This window comes from Eulemur rufifrons, chromosome 19 (assembly GCF_041146395.1).
Source record: "Eulemur rufifrons isolate Redbay chromosome 19, OSU_ERuf_1, whole genome shotgun sequence".
NCBI lineage: Eukaryota > Metazoa > Chordata > Mammalia > Primates > Lemuridae > Eulemur > Eulemur rufifrons.
In genome coordinates, this window is record NC_091001.1 from 42,844,702 (window position 1) to 42,861,206 (window position 16,505).

Consider the following 16,505-nt stretch of genomic DNA (forward strand, 5'->3'; position numbering starts at 1 on the left):
CACAGTTGGTGTGGTGCTCTGTCTGCCCTAATCCAGCTCATAGCTGGTACTGGAGTTCTATACTCTGTATCTGTTTTAACAAGTTACTTCAGAGAAGCAGAAAGCCCTCTCCTGATCTTTGAGTGGGATTCCAGCAGTTTGAATTCTACAAATAAGCATTTGGAAGGCATTTTCTGCACAGGCTTTCTTCACTTTCCCCTCGCTTCCTTTCCTGCCTGTCTGGCTGCCTCCTGCTCCCTCCCCAGCGTTCCCCTCTCCTCTCCTGCTGCCAGTGTTCTGTGTGGCCTCATTCTTAGCTCTCTGCTGTGCATCCCTCCTGTTTCTCCGATCTCCTTCCAAGCCATTTGCTTCCTTACAGACCCAGCTCAGAACTCACATCCTCTGTGAGGCCTTCATGCCTATTTACCCCTTTCCCCTCTGCTGAGTTTATACTCCGCCTGCTCTGCACTCCTGCACAGAGGTCATATGCTGTTATTTCTTGGTGACTGATCTCAGTTTGTTATGTATTTGTGTGATCTGTTATGTGTGTTTTCTTCCCAACCAGATTACAAATTTGAGAGGTCATTTTCTCTTATGTCTTCTCCAGCTCTCTTCTACCCATTCCGTCAACACATATGTATTGAGCACCCAGTAGCACCAGGCCTTGTTGCTAGGTGCTTGGGCAACAACAGTGGACAAAAAGGCCGTGTCCTTGTCCTCAAAGAGCTCATGGTCTACAAAGTACCTGGTGTGTTAAGTGTTCAGGAAATACTCCATGAGCAACTCAAAATAGTTTCAAAAGATAAGTGAGCCAGGAGGATGTTTTAGCCCTAGTTCTGGTTAGTCTTGACATTGAAATAGATTGACCTGCTGTGACCTATTAAAATCCAGGCCACCTTAATAACCATAAACTAGAGCTGTGGAGTAGACGGTAATTCACCACATGCTTTTAGCTCCCCCCTACACCCACAGATGTCCCCTACTGAGTATGTCCTTCCCTGTCTGTCCCCCATCAGCCCCGGTGTATCTGGAACAGACTATCTGTGGTGCAAAACTAGATTGCTCTTAGTACACAGCCCATGCCACGTGCAGCTCCCCAGGCAAGTTCAGCAATACTTCAGTGGATATGTACCCTGTTTGGGAGACAGGTCTGCTGATCTCATACTTGAATGCTGCAGCGGTATCAGATTACTATAAAAATGAATGGGGCAGACTCTGGTTGTGGATCAGAAATAGCAGTTGGTGGGCCAGTTGAATAGCAAAGCTTTAAGATGCAGCTTGGTTGTGGCCTTCTTGGTCCAGGCTCCACAGTTGAGGCAGACAAGACAGCTCTTCTGTGCTCCAGTCATGTCCAGCAACATTTCTACACCAAAAGTCCACACCAATCTCTAACTGTCCTGTGTGTCTCCCTCCTGCTCGATTTCACAGTCCTTGGGGAAGAGACTGGACCTTGTTGATAACCCCATTGCCTGGCACCAAGTAAGCAACTAATAAATGTCTGTTGAATAAGTGAATGAATAGCTAAGGCCCTCCTGTTGGTGGTGAACAGTATTTACATTAAACCAGTCGTAACACTACTGCTAGCCACAGTGGAGGGACAGATGTGATCACACTGGGTGCTGCTTGCACCACCTTCTTGCCCTGGGATTTTTTGCTCCGGATTAGACACATGGTTAGAAGTGTTTAACTTTATGTTGTAGTCTTGGCTAAACTTTTCTTGTAAATAAATACAAGGTTTTACTCCCTAATACTTAGAAATAAGAAGCCACCAATTTGCTAACTGCCACCACCCACCCCAGTCAGGAGATGAATATACATTAAAATGACATTCTTCAGAACTCCAACTCACTAAGATACAATTGTAATAAATCAAAGAAGGCTGAAAAATGGACAGAACTGCAATAAAGATAGATTTCAAGAAAGGAGTTTGACGTTTTTACACATATGCATATTGGTATCTTTGGTTTTGTGTCTTTATCTTCAAATGGGACTAATTGCAGTCATTTTTATTAATCATTCTCAGCAGTTAAGTGTATGTTTTTTACAGGATACAGAGAAGCAAAAGGGAAAACAAGCCATGCCTGAAAAACATGAGAATGACATGTCTCAAGTGAAACAAAAAAGCAAAAAACTCTTAAATGTTAAGAAAGAAATCCCAACAGATGTGAAAACCAGGTGAGAAAAATAAATGAATGCTGAGAAATAAGGTATATAGAAGAAGTTGTTGGTGAAAGCCAGGTAATGTTTTTATTTGTTTGGTGGGTTGATTTTTTAGGGGGGTTTTGTAGCAAAAGTCAAGTACCAATCACATTCCTGTTGGGTTTTTTCTAATGCCTAATGTTCACTGTCACGGACTGGGGACAGCCACATGCTTCTGACGTTAGACATGCAGAGGGCAAAATTGGCAATCTGTTGTGAAAATTTAGGAGGAAACTTTAGGTTGGTGATTGGCTCCCAGGCCAAGAACCATTTTCACTTCTGCACGAAGGTGACCTTGATGGTTGAGCCACAGGTATAAACATAACTTTTCTCAAAAAGAGCTCTGAGTCTGTTGAGTCACTAACCCAGAGCTGCAGTTGCAATCTAGAATTTTGTACCATAAACCTTGGAAGAGTTTATGCTTACCTAAAAAATGTTCAGGGCAGATGTTACAATGAGACAATTCTACCATTACATAACTCCAGTTCAGTCCATATGGGATGGGATTCAGGTGGCCCCATAGGGAGGGCTTGCTGCAGAAGGTTTCCCCAAGTAAATGAATGAGTTGAACTCTGTTGGGTTACTAACTAAAGTTACTTCATATTTTCCTAAACCTTGAATCAGCTTCTACCTGATAAACTAATTTTAGTGTTGGCATCATTAATGATGCCTTTCCTAGTTCATCATATAAAATGGCCACCGGCATGGAAGGCTTCTTATGAATACTGGTAAGTGGGAAGTGATCCAGGAAGTGGAAGGAATTTTAGGTGTAAATTGAAAAGGAAGACAAAGCTTGTTTGTCATCGTTGGCTTTGGCCTTAGGTTTGTGGAAGGCCTATTCTTACTCTGATTCTGGGAATAATGCTTGAGCTTTGCAAAAACACCATTAACCTGGGCTCTGTCCCTTAACTAAACAGCCTGCCTAGGGCAGGGCCAGTCCTGCTCTGTAGAACCAAAAGCTAATAAGAAATTAGTGATTAGGCCAGGCGCAGTGGCTCACGCCTGTAATCCTAGCACTCTGGGAGGCCAAGGCAGGCAGATCTTTTGAGCTCAGGAGTTTGAGACCAGCCTGAGCAAGAGCGAGACCCTGTCTCTACCAAAAAAATAGAAAGAAATTAGCTGGACAACTAAAAATATATAGAAAAAAGTAGCCAGGCATGGTGGCGCATGCCTGTAGTCCCAGCTACTTAGGAGGCTGAGGCAGTAGGATTGCTTGAGCCCAGGAGTTTGAGGTTGCTGTGAGCTAGGCTGATGCCACGGCACTCTAGCCCGGGCAACAGAGTGAGACTCTGTCTCAAAGAAAAAAAGAAAAAGAAATTAGTGATTACCACAGTAAAATTTAAGTTTGTCCCTCCACTTATGAAATAACATAGCATATGGCAGTAATTAGTAATGGAGTATCTGTACCTAAAATTTACTCTTTTGTGGAAATTGTTAGTTCAGGTGACCCAATCCCACATTTTGTTGGAAATAATCTGGCCCAGTTAGAAGGAGTGTCAAGTGGAGTAGTGTCAAGTGGTTGGTTATTTGATGGGGAGAGAAGGCCACCTCTTCTGAAGAGGAGGTTGGCACCCTTGATCTGTCCTGAGAGGAACTGACCTGGGGCACTAATCGTACCCCACTATTCTGGCACCCAGGCCAGGAATAATACCAGTCTAGTGGTTAGGGATTATGTTTCCAGGCCTTTTTCAGGCTTAGGTGATTGATCAGCTATTTTAAAGTAAATGAGGCTAATTATTAATAGTCCAAATAGTGAAAAATCTTAGTTTTTACATATACAGAAAGCTTGTGAGAATAGATAGTCATGCAGTAGTTCTTATGGTCTTAAATTTAAAAACTAGTGCTTCTAAGAGTTATGTTAGAGATACCATTCCATAGGTGACTATCACCAGACCAGCCCTGATGCCTAATCTTGGTACCTAAGACATAATATTTTTGAAACAGATAAGACATGTTAATCCTAACCTCCATCCATCTTCCACTGACATCTGTTGTATTCTGATGTTTTTTATGAAATAAGTTGACCATGAGCTAGCAGATTTTAATTTGAAAAGTTTTTTAAAGACTTCACTTGAGTGCCACTACCTTTGCAAGGATTTTGAGCTCTCTGCTAAACCAAAAGCTAGAGTGGTCAATTCTCCACTGCGCAGTCAAGAACCTGTGTTCTCTTGTTATGCAGTTAAAAGAGAAATCGTTACGAGAACACAGTTCAAGCAGGGTGCTATGAATTGTCTCTTGTGATTGGAGAAATCCATATGCAACTTCAGTCTTCTCATCTCCTTTATCTAATCTCTTTAATGAATTCTGACTCTCAATACTTTCATCTCCAAGTTCAGAAAAACCCCAGACTAGTGAGTTTAGTCACTCAATCAGATATAGAGTTAATCAAATAAACACTGGTGTTTTTAATAACCAGAGAATGTTGCCTCTCTGAATAGAGCCATCCCCTATCTCCACTGAGTTATGGTAGTAAAATGCCATGTCCTGTCACTCAGGGAGAATCACAGCCAGTCCTAGCTGTAGTGATGCCTGAAATTCTTGTCAGCTTTCAGCATGTTAATATATGATCCCACTGAGGAGGCTGAAGCTAGAGAATCACTTGGCCAGAAGTTTGAGGCTGCAGTTAGCTATGATGGTGCCACTGCACTCCAGCCTGGGCATCAGAGTAAGACCCCATCTCTAAAAATAAAATAAAATATTCCACATATCTGAAGGAAACATAAGCACATTTTTAAAAAAAGATACCATTAATAATGCATATCATCACTCTTTTGGAAGCTTTATTAGAGGTGATAAAGCCAGAGGAATGGCTTAGACATGGTCTCCCCCTGTGCAGCCCCATCCTACCACACTACCAAGAGTTGACTTCAAAAAAATTCCTTTCCTAGGTAGGAGTGAGAGTGTGGGGCTGCAATGACAAAAATATGGTCTAACCATTTTTTTCAGCATTAGCAACACAGAAATGGGCCTGTAGACCTCCAGAAGACCACATTCTATGTCCGAGATGCCAGGGAATAGGGAATTAGATCTCAGGCACTCAAAGGGTTTCTGTAGAACCAGGAAGGGCCCAGGGCATCCTTGGTTTAGGATACCAACTATCCATTAATCCTTTTGTTTTCCTATTTATTTATTAACACTTTACATATTTACGTAACTTAAATGTAATAATCTAAAATAAGCAGAAGTTGTTTAATAGAATAATTGTACTCCCGATAATCTGCTTGAATAGCATGCTCAGCTCAGGGCCAAGGGCCGTGGACACCGCATTGCACACATTGGCCCCAGACCCACCAGCACAAGGAGAACCCTGCTCCGTTGCTGGTCCTATCCCTAACCCTACCTTCAATTCTCTGCCTCCCCTCTTTCCTCAGATGAGGCATGTACTGTATATTCCATGATAAAAATAAAGGCTGGCATCTGAACCACCTTTCTGTTTTTCCCTTTTAGAAAGAATCATTTCAGTTAAGTTGGCTCTTACCCATCAGAAGCCTTAAAAAAAGGTTTCTTGATAGAGATCTTCTGGCTTAATTTGAGAAAGTATGAATCAGCAAAAATAAAATAGTCGTCTAGCACCTTTTTTCTTAAAAACCAGTTAGTTTTACAGTAGCACAGGGTTAAGCTTTGTATAAATAGATAACCTCAACACTTAGAAACTACTTAAAAATAGCTCACACCCACACCACCTCCACTGCCACCACCAGAGAGCTGGGTGTTTGTGTCATGGGAACCTTTGGGTTTTTTTTTTTTTAGAAGACAGGTGTTTTTAAATAACCCTCTCACAAGTGGAAGAGGGATAAAAGATTTTATAAAACTGTAGTATTCATAGTCTGGCCCATAAACAGTGGATTTTTTTCACTTTAGTTCATTATCCTACCTAAAGTTCTACTTATTTGGACTAGTAGACACCATTTGGGTTTTTGGTTAGCTCTTTTTACTAATTCTAGATGTGATACCTACTTATTGTAAAAAAGTTGTGAAATACAGAGAACGAAAAAATGAAAATGTCCTTTGATCCCAACCACCTTATAAAATGTTTGTAAATAGCTTTCTTAAATGTACTTATTTACTTAGGCGATCACACATTATTCAGAACCTTTTGGGGAAGGGACGGGGGTTATTGTGCCATTGGATCTGCGAAGTTGAAACCATTCTGAGAGCCTTTAAAATCTGCTGTGGATTAGCATGGTAGACTGTCTCTGACCCAGAACCTAGCAGAAACGGGCTGCAGCCTAGGAATGAGAACACGGGGCAGTGAGGATAGAAGATGACGTGGTGTGTAAAGAACTTGAAAGACGGGGCCGGGGAGGCCTGACTGGTGTACTGCAGCCACACAGCTGGGGCTGGGGGCCAGAGGTGCACGGAGACGTGGAAAATGCCAGAGGAACATCCATTTTAGACAAAAAGTTTACGTAGGTAAACTTTGTAGATTTGTAATGAAAACCAAACTGTCAGCTCAGCCTTAAACTGACAGCTATCCAGCCATTACGAGGAGCTTGGTGGAGATCACTGATGATTTTTGGAAGAATTCTCCAAAGGAACCACTGGGCTCTCAGCTGTGTCTAAGCTTGCGCTAGAAAATGTCCTTCTTGGACCATGTTAGCTAAGCTCCTTCCTGAGGCCTCCCCAAGTCCAAATCACTATCTTGGTAGGCAATACAGAAGCAGCTTTATAAAGAATGCCGCTGTAGCCCACATAGTTACACCGCTCACAATACCACCTTACGTGGACCGACTACCCAGTTTCATTTCTTGTAGAGATCATTTCTCTCCAGCTGCTTGTCTCCCAGCAGACTTTAATGTCTTCTTTATCGGGTTTTGCAGACTTAAAATAGCCCATCATGCCTCCCATTTTGCCTTGGCTGGCAGGAAGTTCAGAGTCAATTAATTGTCCTCTTTACATATGTTTATTATCTTAAGCTTGCCTTAAAATCTTGCACAAAGCATGTAAATCCTAAATAAATCAATAAAAAGAACATTTAAACTGTTTGCCTAGGATTAGAAGGAAAATTCACCACTCACCTAGACCTTGGGTACATATGCAGCCCTGCTGCCCTGCAGTGGGCTCGGTGGACTTCTGTAGGTGACCCAGGAACTTAGCCCTCGCTCACTTCATAGTTTCTGTGAGAAAAACATGTTCAAAGTTTTGAATAGCAGAACCTCTGATGTTTTAAGTCTGAGATCTTTCAAAATCTCCCCATTCAAGAATCCCACTGGTGGTCTAGACACAGGGAGATTCACTCACAAGCAAAATGACTACACTTACCAGCCCCCAACCAGCAAGTTTGTGCTAAGGGCTTTATACATGTTATCTGAGGTCGGTGCTCTAACCCATTACATATTATTAAATAATGGACCTCAATTCCTTATCAGCACTCAGAACAGCAAAGGTTAAACCTGCAAGTGCCGAGTGTCTGCTGAGCAGTCTTAGAGTGTTGGGAATGCAGCCAGTTCTAAGTTAGGGCTATGGGTAGATAACACCCCAGGAAGCCATCTTAGTAAAGCGTGCAGTTGAATTGTAGGATAATTACAGTATTAATGACTTCTACCCTCTGCTTCAACACAAAGGAATAAATTTGTATTATCTATCCATGATTGTCTTTCAGTTCTTTAGAACTACCATATACTCCCCCATTGGAAACTAAACAGCGTAGAACTCTTCCAACCAAGATTCCTCTTCCAACTTCATTGACAAGTGGATCCAAATCACGAAATTCCCAGAAAACAAAAGGTATTGTCATTTTGGTCATACAAATCTTTTCATCACGCACTGTATTAATCATTGTTGTGAGTTACCATTAAGCAGCCAGTAGTTATTAGTCATACAAGGCAAAGGCTGTATTCTTGTCCTTACCAGAAGGTTCATTGAAATAGACCTGAAAGAAAGGAATTGCCTTCCATTAACAACATTCTTTTCTGATTTTTATGCAGGTACAAATAAATTAGTGGATAACAGGCCATCTGCTCTAGCAAAATTCCTCCCAAATAGTCAAGAACTAGGCAACACCAGTAGCTCAGAGGGTGAAAAAGACTCTCCTCCTCCAGAGTGGGATTCCGTGCCCGTTCACAAACCCGGCAGCTGTAAGTATGGTGGTCTAGAAACCACAGGGCTCCACTTACACTTACCCTCAGCCCCTCACCCTGGGCATGGAACTCTGCAGGGGCATGTGGTGTTAGGAGGAGACCCATAGTCATGGTCTGCTGGGGCCAACTGGTAGCAGCCAGCAAGAGCCCATTGTCAGATAGTCTGGCCAGTTGTTGAACTGCTGTAGGTTGAAATTGGCCCTGGTAGGAGTATTTACACCAGAGAAACCATGAAACAGTTCACAGCAGGGCTTTTCTCGGGCAAACTGGTATCCCAGCACAGCACTGCCCGGCGTACGGAGGGGAATGATCCGTTTGGAGTGGGTGGCCATCCAAAGAATTGCTTGCTTTGTGAAAGCATTGACTCGGCAATCCTTCACCTGACTTGCTCCTCATATATTTATAGTGTAATCATCTTTGTAAAAGTTCAGTTTACTCTCCTGTCTTTTACATAAACAACCTATAGGGAGGCTTTATTATTTTTCTCACCACCTTCTTGACAGTGTTTCTCCAGTTTGGCCTGCAGTAAATCAAGACAGTTAGCACAGTCAGCTAAAATAAGATAGAGTCCTCACCCTACCACTGATGTTCATGACCTGAAGTAGAAGACAACAGAGACCAGAAAAGGGATGGGCCTAACAGGCAGGGATTTGGGAACAAGAGAGCCTGGCCTTAGGGCTAATGTGTCTGCACTCACCGCTGTGTTAGAGTGAACTTAGATTTGGCCTGTTTATACCAAAAGGAAAATTAGGAAGACCAGATACAGTCAGGCTTGCGCAACAGTCTGATCATTCAGGGGGAAGGGGAGCTGAAGAGTGGGTTAGTAAAGCACTTGTTGGACTGAATGAGGGCAGAGAACCTGGAAACTCAGGAGTGGTGTCCGTTCCACATGCCTTCTTGCCTTCCCACCTGTGTGACTCCTGGAAAGAGACGCTGTCTGTGTTAAAGCCTATAGCCTCTATTTTCCAGGAGACTTTCTGACACCCTTCAGTACTGTCTTTTGCCTGGGGTGAGGTGTAACCCCAAATCCTTGGTCATTCAAGAAATCTTGAACAAGTCTGTGAGTGGCCTGCGTCCAGGTGGGATGCTTTGGGTTCCTCAGAGCCTCTGTGGTTCTGGCCGTTGGTCCTTGGCTGGATGCTGTGATTTGGGCAGTTCCCTGTGAAACAGCTGCCACCTTCAGCACCGGGAGCCAGTTATCATAGTTGTTGTAAGTCCCAGTGGAGTAACACAAGCTCAACTAGTGAAGAAATGACACACGCTCAGGGAGTTATACGGCAGGGGAGGAGGTGTGTCAGCCGGACACAGCCACAAGACACGTAGCTGGCTGGTAGTGTCACCACCTAGTGGCACCTGAGACGTGTTGGTGTCTCTTCTTTGACATGGAGGGAAAAAGGTGATAGGACCCAACCCCCTGGGATTTCGGCTCTGTACCGCAGGAGGGGAGGACTGTGGGAAACGGCAGGCAAGTTGGCTGGAGGAGAAGCTGAAGCGCCCAGTGCTGTAGACCTCAGTTTCCTGCCTGGCTCTTCCACGGAGGCTGCCTGGTGCCTCTGAACACGGAGCGCCACGGCCGAGCTCCATGGCATGCAGCTGGACGGCTCTGCCATGGGAAAAGTCTCCTAGGCCCACATCTGCACAGTCCTTCTGTGTTTTCCTAGCCAGGAAGTACCTTGCGCTGCTCCCAAGCCTTGTAATCTCTCTGCTCTCACCGTCAGCCTTACTAGAAAGCTCTAGCAGGGCTCCACTCTGTACCTAGCTAGCGTAAACCAGGAGTCAGTCTCACGTGCTCTCCATCACTTGTATCTTTTTGCCCTGCCCCCACCTTCGCATCTTTTCTCCCCTCTCCTCCCTTTGATATTTCATCTTGCTTGGACCTGAGCCCTCCAAGCTCTCTGTCAGTGGTGCTGAGTTTACGCAACTCCCTAGGGTTAGAGCGTTGGGCCACTCAAGACTGGCCAAGCCAGGGTGTGGCAGTAATCGCCAGGGGGGAGGTTTTGGGCCTTTGCATAGAGATCCCTCCAGCTCAGGTGGCACCCTTAGCATGTGCCCTTTACCATGTGAGATGCTGAGAAAATTCTCCCTGAATAATTTCATGATTTAAAAAGAAAAAATTCAAAGGGTAATTGAAAGGCAAATCAAAAGCCACAAAGGAAAAATTTAATAATATTTGAATATAAAAGTTCTCTAATCACACACATTGTGTGCTGTTCTGGGTCTCTCTCTCCCCTATCTTCTCTTCATACTTCAAGCATTATTCCATAAGATCTTTCTCCCACTTCTCTTAACTTTCCCTGTTTCATTCCATCAACAAAATGTACCGAGTGCTTCCGCTGCAGTGGGCCCTGTGAAGCACGTCCTGCCGACAGAGAGCTGTCCCCAGGGACGCAGAGCACCTTCCCCAGTACGGGCACCTCGGGCAGAGTGAGCAGGCACAGGGCGGAGACGGCCTGTTCAGAACGGGCAGTTCACAAGGGCACACGTCACTGTGTGGGCAGGAGGCCAGAGCAGGTGTCATACAGGAAGTGGCTAGGGAAGGGTCAGGACAGCTGTGCAATTAGTGACCCTGTAGTGTAGATGTGGTATCGTGAGAGGGGTGTGGAGATTCGAGCGGGGTTCACACAGAGACAGATTTGAGATGGGCCCTGAGCACGTGCGTCAGGTCAACAGAATAACAGCGCTGGCCCTGCGCATGGGGCACAGAGCGTGGGCTTCGGAGAGAATGCCGCTTTGCTGGGCAGCGCCACATAGGGGTCTTGACATAGCCAAGGAACAAGGAGCCTTACCCAGGCCCTGCGCCCTGGGGTTTTGGGGGGAGGCAGCTGGTGTTGGAAGGAATGACAGGAGTGGAGTCACCCACAGAGCAAGCCATAGTTCTGGACGTGAGGGAACCAGGGAAGTAGAGCAGAGTGGACTCACTGTAGACGGATCTCGCAGGCGGGTGAAAGCGTGCCAAGCTGCACAGAGCTACACTGGGCTGGGGACTGTGTCCACAGGGGCGAAGCTCTCTCCTGATGCCTCTTTGTATCGCGGTATTGGGAGCAGCACCGAGGTACACACAATAGATGTGTTATGTGATAACATTTTTCTGATAAAAGTTACCCATTTAGTGAGTACAAATAAGTACTATTTATGACAGTAATTTTTTTTTTAATTTTTAGAACAGCTATGTAGACGTCACCTTAAAGGGCACAGAAATATGCTAGGAGCTCACATCGTTGTAAAACAGGGATCAGAGCTGCACATACTAGACACGAGGACAGAGAGATGAGGTGTCTTTGTCGTTGTAGAACTTGGAAATTCAGCCTGGGGCCCTGCCCCTGCTGTAGGTATAATCCCCGGTGCAGGCACAGAGATTCTCTCAGGTCCCTGGGCGGTGGCTTCAGCATCCACTTCCAGGATGCTGGAAACCCTCTTTCCCGCCCTGCATCGGGAGAAGCGAAGACGTTGACCAGACCCGCCCAAGGACGCCCTGCCAGCACAGCGGGCACAGAGCACGCCGGTGATTCCCTGAAAGCCCCTAGTGCACAGAGAAGTGACTTCCTCTCTTTTTCTTTAAAACCTTTGGACAGAACACTTGTAAGAGCTTTAGTTTGTTTTCTTTGTAGGAAGCCCTTGAGTTCTGCATAGTCTTGGAACATCAAAAGTAACTGATTTTGAAGAGTGTTGATCCAGATATCACGTTAATGAGACCTTTTGTTTTTAATTTCCAGCTACTGATAGCCTTTATAAACTTTCTCTGCAAACCCTCAACGCAGACATTTTCTTAAAACAACGCCAGACCTCACCGACGCCTGCCTCTCCGTCTCCGCCGGCCGCCCCGTGCCCGTTCGCGTCCCGGGGCAGCTACAGCAGCATCGTCAACAGCTCCAGCAGGTAGGCTCGCTGCTCCCACCTGCTCTCAGCCAGAACTTCTCTAAAACCTGGTGTCTCTCCATGTAAGTGGAAACACTGGCCACAGGTCACTGTCCTGTGTCACATATGACAGTTGCTGTTTAGTGGTTGTTTGGCCCCTTTGCCTGGGGTCAGCTCTCCCTTCCTGCGTGGTATTCATCCCCAACCCCAGCAGTAACCCCCCCATTCCTGTTCTAATCCATTTGTCCTGTGGGCTGAGAAGTGCATCGTTTTAACTTACTAGAATTATGTTCTAGTTGAAGAGTCAATAAGCATTTACTAAGCATTAACTGAAGACCTAAAGGAGATGTCCTATGAGTTGGGAATATGGGTTTTTATGGCATCTATTTTGATCTCGGGGCAGTTTGGCTTAGGACTTAGCAGGATCTGGTCCAAGACGGTTGCTGGGTGAGGTGCTGCAGTAGGCAGTGTGTGCCCAGGAAGGCGGCCTGACTGCACACACGAGGCACGTGGACCCTGCTCTTCTCTGGGGACACAGAGCCACCCGTGGGTCTTCCTGCCACAGTGTAAGGAGAGCCTCAGCAATTGTTGTGATCACAGACGGTGCTCTCACCGTGTGCCAGGGCTGTCTCAGCGTCGCATGGGCTTCAGCACACCTCATCCCACCTGCAGGCACAGGATTGGGTCCTCCCACTATTGCTGAAGAGGCAGTAACCACTGACGCTGGGGAGGCCACCTGCGCAGGGCCCTCGCCACAGTGAGCACGTTACCCTGTCCTGGCGGGGAAGCAGCCTTCCCAAGAACCAGCCCCTGTCCCGTGTGTAGACGTCTGCCAGCAGGCTCACATTCCCGCTCCGTGTCTCCCCACGGAGGGGCTCCCTCTCTAGCATTCCTCTCTAAAATGTGATCACAGCCTTTTCTAGTCCCTAAATTGTGATCCCTGCCCTGGTTTCTTCCATAGTGACTTTTTATTTTCTCACCTTTTCCCATGAATCCCTTTAATTTTCATCTGATTAAGCAGTCTGTGGCCCCGGAGCATTTTATACAAGACTGCTGTGCTCTGTGATCTGCCCTGGGCTGTTTCCAGGTCCCGGTCCCAAAACTCAGTCACAGCCGCAGTGAAGGGCACGCAGGGCTGGGTCCTGCTGGCCCACACCACCCTGGGACAGGCGCCCCCAGCGCTGCACAGTGGGCGCTGCTGATGAGGATTTTGTTCTCTCTTTGCCGCTTCTTCAAGTGACCTTAAAACAAAGCAGCCAAATGGAAGCAAACACAAGTTGACAAAAGCAGCTTCTCTCCCTGGCAAGAACGGCAACCCCACTTTTGCAGCAGTCACAGCTGGTTATGACAAGAGCCCAGGTGAGTGCCTTTGCTTCGAAGACCTGTCCCACCGGGGCGTCAGGCATGGTGGAATGGCCTTTGTCCTGGTATGCCTGTGACTGATTCAGAATCCATTATTACAGGTGGGAATGGCTTTGCTAAAGTTTCTTCAAACAAAACAGATTTTTCCAGCAGCCTTGGCATTTCACATGCTCCTGTTGACAGTGATGGCTCAGACAGGTACAGTGGACCATTCTTAATAGAAAAAGATTCCTCAAGTCAGGTTAGCATCTTCTATACGGGGGTGGGTCTCAAGGCATTTTTCCATAATTTGCAAGCAGGCATTCATCAGAAGTGGTCAGGCCGGGCGTGGTGGCTCACGCCTGTAATCCTAGCACTCTGGGAGGCCGAGGTGGGCGGATCGTTTGAGCTCAGGAGTTCGAGACCAGCCTGAGCAAGAGCGAGACCCCATCTCTACTAAAAATAGAAAGAAACTATATGGACAGCTAAAAAATATATATATAGAAAAAATTAGCCGGGCATGGTGGTGCATGCCTGTAGTCCCAGCTACTCGGGAGGCTGAGACAGTAGGATCACTTGAGCTCAGGAGTTTGAGGTTGCTGTGAGCTAGGCTGATGCCACGGCACTCACTCTAGCCTGGGCAACAGAGTGAGACTCTGTCTCAAAAAAAAAAAAAAAAAAAGAAGTGGTCAGATGCCCCTAAGAAATCTTGGCAGAAAGCTGTTGCCGTGCTTCCCCTGGTGGCTTCCCGGGCAGAGGGAAGGAGGCGCCACCACACACAGCCCCCGCGCCTGTCTCAGCCCAGCAGACATGCATATTAAATCCCTTCTCATTCTTCTCCGTTATCATGGTCTGTAGTAAGGAAGGGATGTGATCTGATCATTAGAAATAGAAGTGCAAAAATGTATTTGGGAGGAAGGAAATTGGAACAAATACTAGCCGATTTATAGTAAATTATTGGCTGTGCCGCTCTCTCAACCCAGAGCCCCAGCTTCCTGTCCACGCAGTGGGCGTGGTGGCACGCAGCCGCCGCCCCCGTTGGTTTTCCCAGATGAACAACAACAAAGCCTGTCGGTAAAGCGGAGCACCACCTCACCCACCTTGCACTAATAGAAAATAAGTCCTAGAGTTGAACTGTTTTTTAATACTTCCATTACCATAAGGAAAAAACACCTGTTTTCTCTGCAAAACTCTTGCTTTGAACCAGTGATAGGGTATTAGGAGCCCTGGTAAGCAGCCATTTTTCAGTTCTTCCTTTTGTCTTTGTTTTTAATATCTGAGTACCCCCAGCTGAAGCAGGATCTCCTGTTCGTGAAGCTGTGCATAATGGATTCGTTTTCTCTAACCATTATACACCTTTGTGTCTTGCGTTCTTCTCTTGTAACATGCAGCTCGGGTTTGTGGAGTCCCATCAGCAACCCCAGCAGCCCTGACTTCACACCCCTGAATTCGTTTTCAGCCTTTGGAAATTCTTTTAATCTAACTGGTGGTGAGTGTTTAACGCTAGTCCTGTAACTAAGAAGCCTGTGGGCAAAGGCGGCGGCGGCGTGGTTTTGTGTGTTGGAGAAACACTACACAGGAAGTAGGCCCGGCAAGAGGCTCCCTGGGAAGGGCCTCTGCTACCTTCTCCCTCCGCCCCCTCTCAGCACACCAGCCAAAGGCAGTGGAGTGGGCTCCACACTGTGTGGCAGTGCCAGCTGGTGTGGGTTCCACAGCATGTATTTAAGGGCTTCAGGAAAGGATTCTGGTCTGAAATACAACTCCTGGGTATGCAGGGCTCCTCTTTTTTTCTTACTATCTGGAATTAGAGGCAGTGGCGTGAGTTTTGCAGTAGCTATGCACTAGCTGTAATGTTAGAGTTGGGGAATGTGTGCATTTGACGTGATCGTGTGCTGCGTGCCTGAGTTCTGCACAGCATCCCCGCCCCCTCCCCTCCCCTGGAGTGTGGTGGCTCCCAGGGAGCAGTGGTGGGATGTGTCCACTGAGTGATCATGGCAAAATAAAATACGGACTTGATGACTGTTTCCTTACTTTCAGAAGTTTTCAGCAAACTCGGGCTATCTCGATCATGTAATCAGGCCTCCCAGAGAAGCTGGAACGAGTTTAATAGTAGCCCTTCGTACCTTTGGGACTCCCCAGCGACAGATTCCAGCCCTTCCTGGCCAGCCAGTTCCAGCTCCCCGACCCACACGGCCACAGTGAGTACTTGGGGCCATCACTGTCACTTGGGTGGCACTGACAGAGTTATGAACAACAAACAGCAGCGTGAAAGGGGCAGGTTAGTACTTTTATTGTCTCCACTGCTCTATCTTTATATACTCTGCCAAAATAACCCGTCAGTGTCTTCAGAACCATTGCAGTCAGGGACCTATAGGAGGAACAACTGGGCAGCTGTGGGGTTGATCCCTGGATTCCCTCCTAGTAGATCATGGTCATTTTCTGCCTCCTCCCAGGAGGCCACAGGTGTGGCCACGGGCCCATCGTAGGTTCAGACGATGGCTGAGAGCAGCCTTTGCTGCAGGTGCTGGGCTTCCAGAAGCAAGCTGAGAAGTTGCATTTACTTGTTTCTGAGAAGCATCTCTTAGCTTGAGCTTTCTACTGTGTATGTTTCCTTCTTGGTTAAAGTTTTCTGCAAAGATTATGCTCCAAAAAAGTATTCTTTTTTTTTTTTTTTTTTAAAGGCAGAGTCTCGCTCTGTCGCCCCGGGTAGAGTGCAGTGGCCAGATCATAGCTCACTGCGGCCTCAAACAAACTCCTGGGCTCAGGCGATCCTCCTGCCTCAGCCTCCTGAGTAGCTGGGACTACAGGTGCACGCCACCACGCCTGGCTAATTTTTTCTATTTTTAGTCGAGATGGGGTCTCTCTCAGGCTGCTCTCAAACTCCTGAGCTCAAGCCATCCTCCCGCCTCAGGCTCCCAGACCAAAAAATTATTCTTACCAAGGAAAATAATTAGTGGTTTTAGCTTTCACAAAATTATGACAGAAAAATATGACCCCACTGTGATTACTTCTCTGTTCTCCAGAAAAGAACAGAGTAACAAATTAGACATG

At 46.4% G+C, this 16,505-nt stretch overlaps 1 protein-coding gene across 1 annotated transcript in view; it reads left to right on the forward strand.

The window, feature by feature from the left end:
• The window catches only part of TMEM131 (transmembrane protein 131), a 205,406-nt gene that overhangs the window by 187,376 nt on the left and 1,525 nt on the right, over window positions 1–16,505 (forward strand). Inside the window, exons 33-40 of the mRNA XM_069494183.1 lie at window positions 2,027–2,154; window positions 7,781–7,905; window positions 8,106–8,255; window positions 11,972–12,134; window positions 13,351–13,472; window positions 13,577–13,673; window positions 14,846–14,943; window positions 15,492–15,652. Coding sequence (XP_069350284.1) covers window positions 2,027–2,154; window positions 7,781–7,905; window positions 8,106–8,255; window positions 11,972–12,134; window positions 13,351–13,472; window positions 13,577–13,673; window positions 14,846–14,943; window positions 15,492–15,652 — 1,044 coding nt within the window. The remainder of the gene's footprint in view (window positions 1–2,026; window positions 2,155–7,780; window positions 7,906–8,105; window positions 8,256–11,971; window positions 12,135–13,350; window positions 13,473–13,576; window positions 13,674–14,845; window positions 14,944–15,491; window positions 15,653–16,505) is intronic.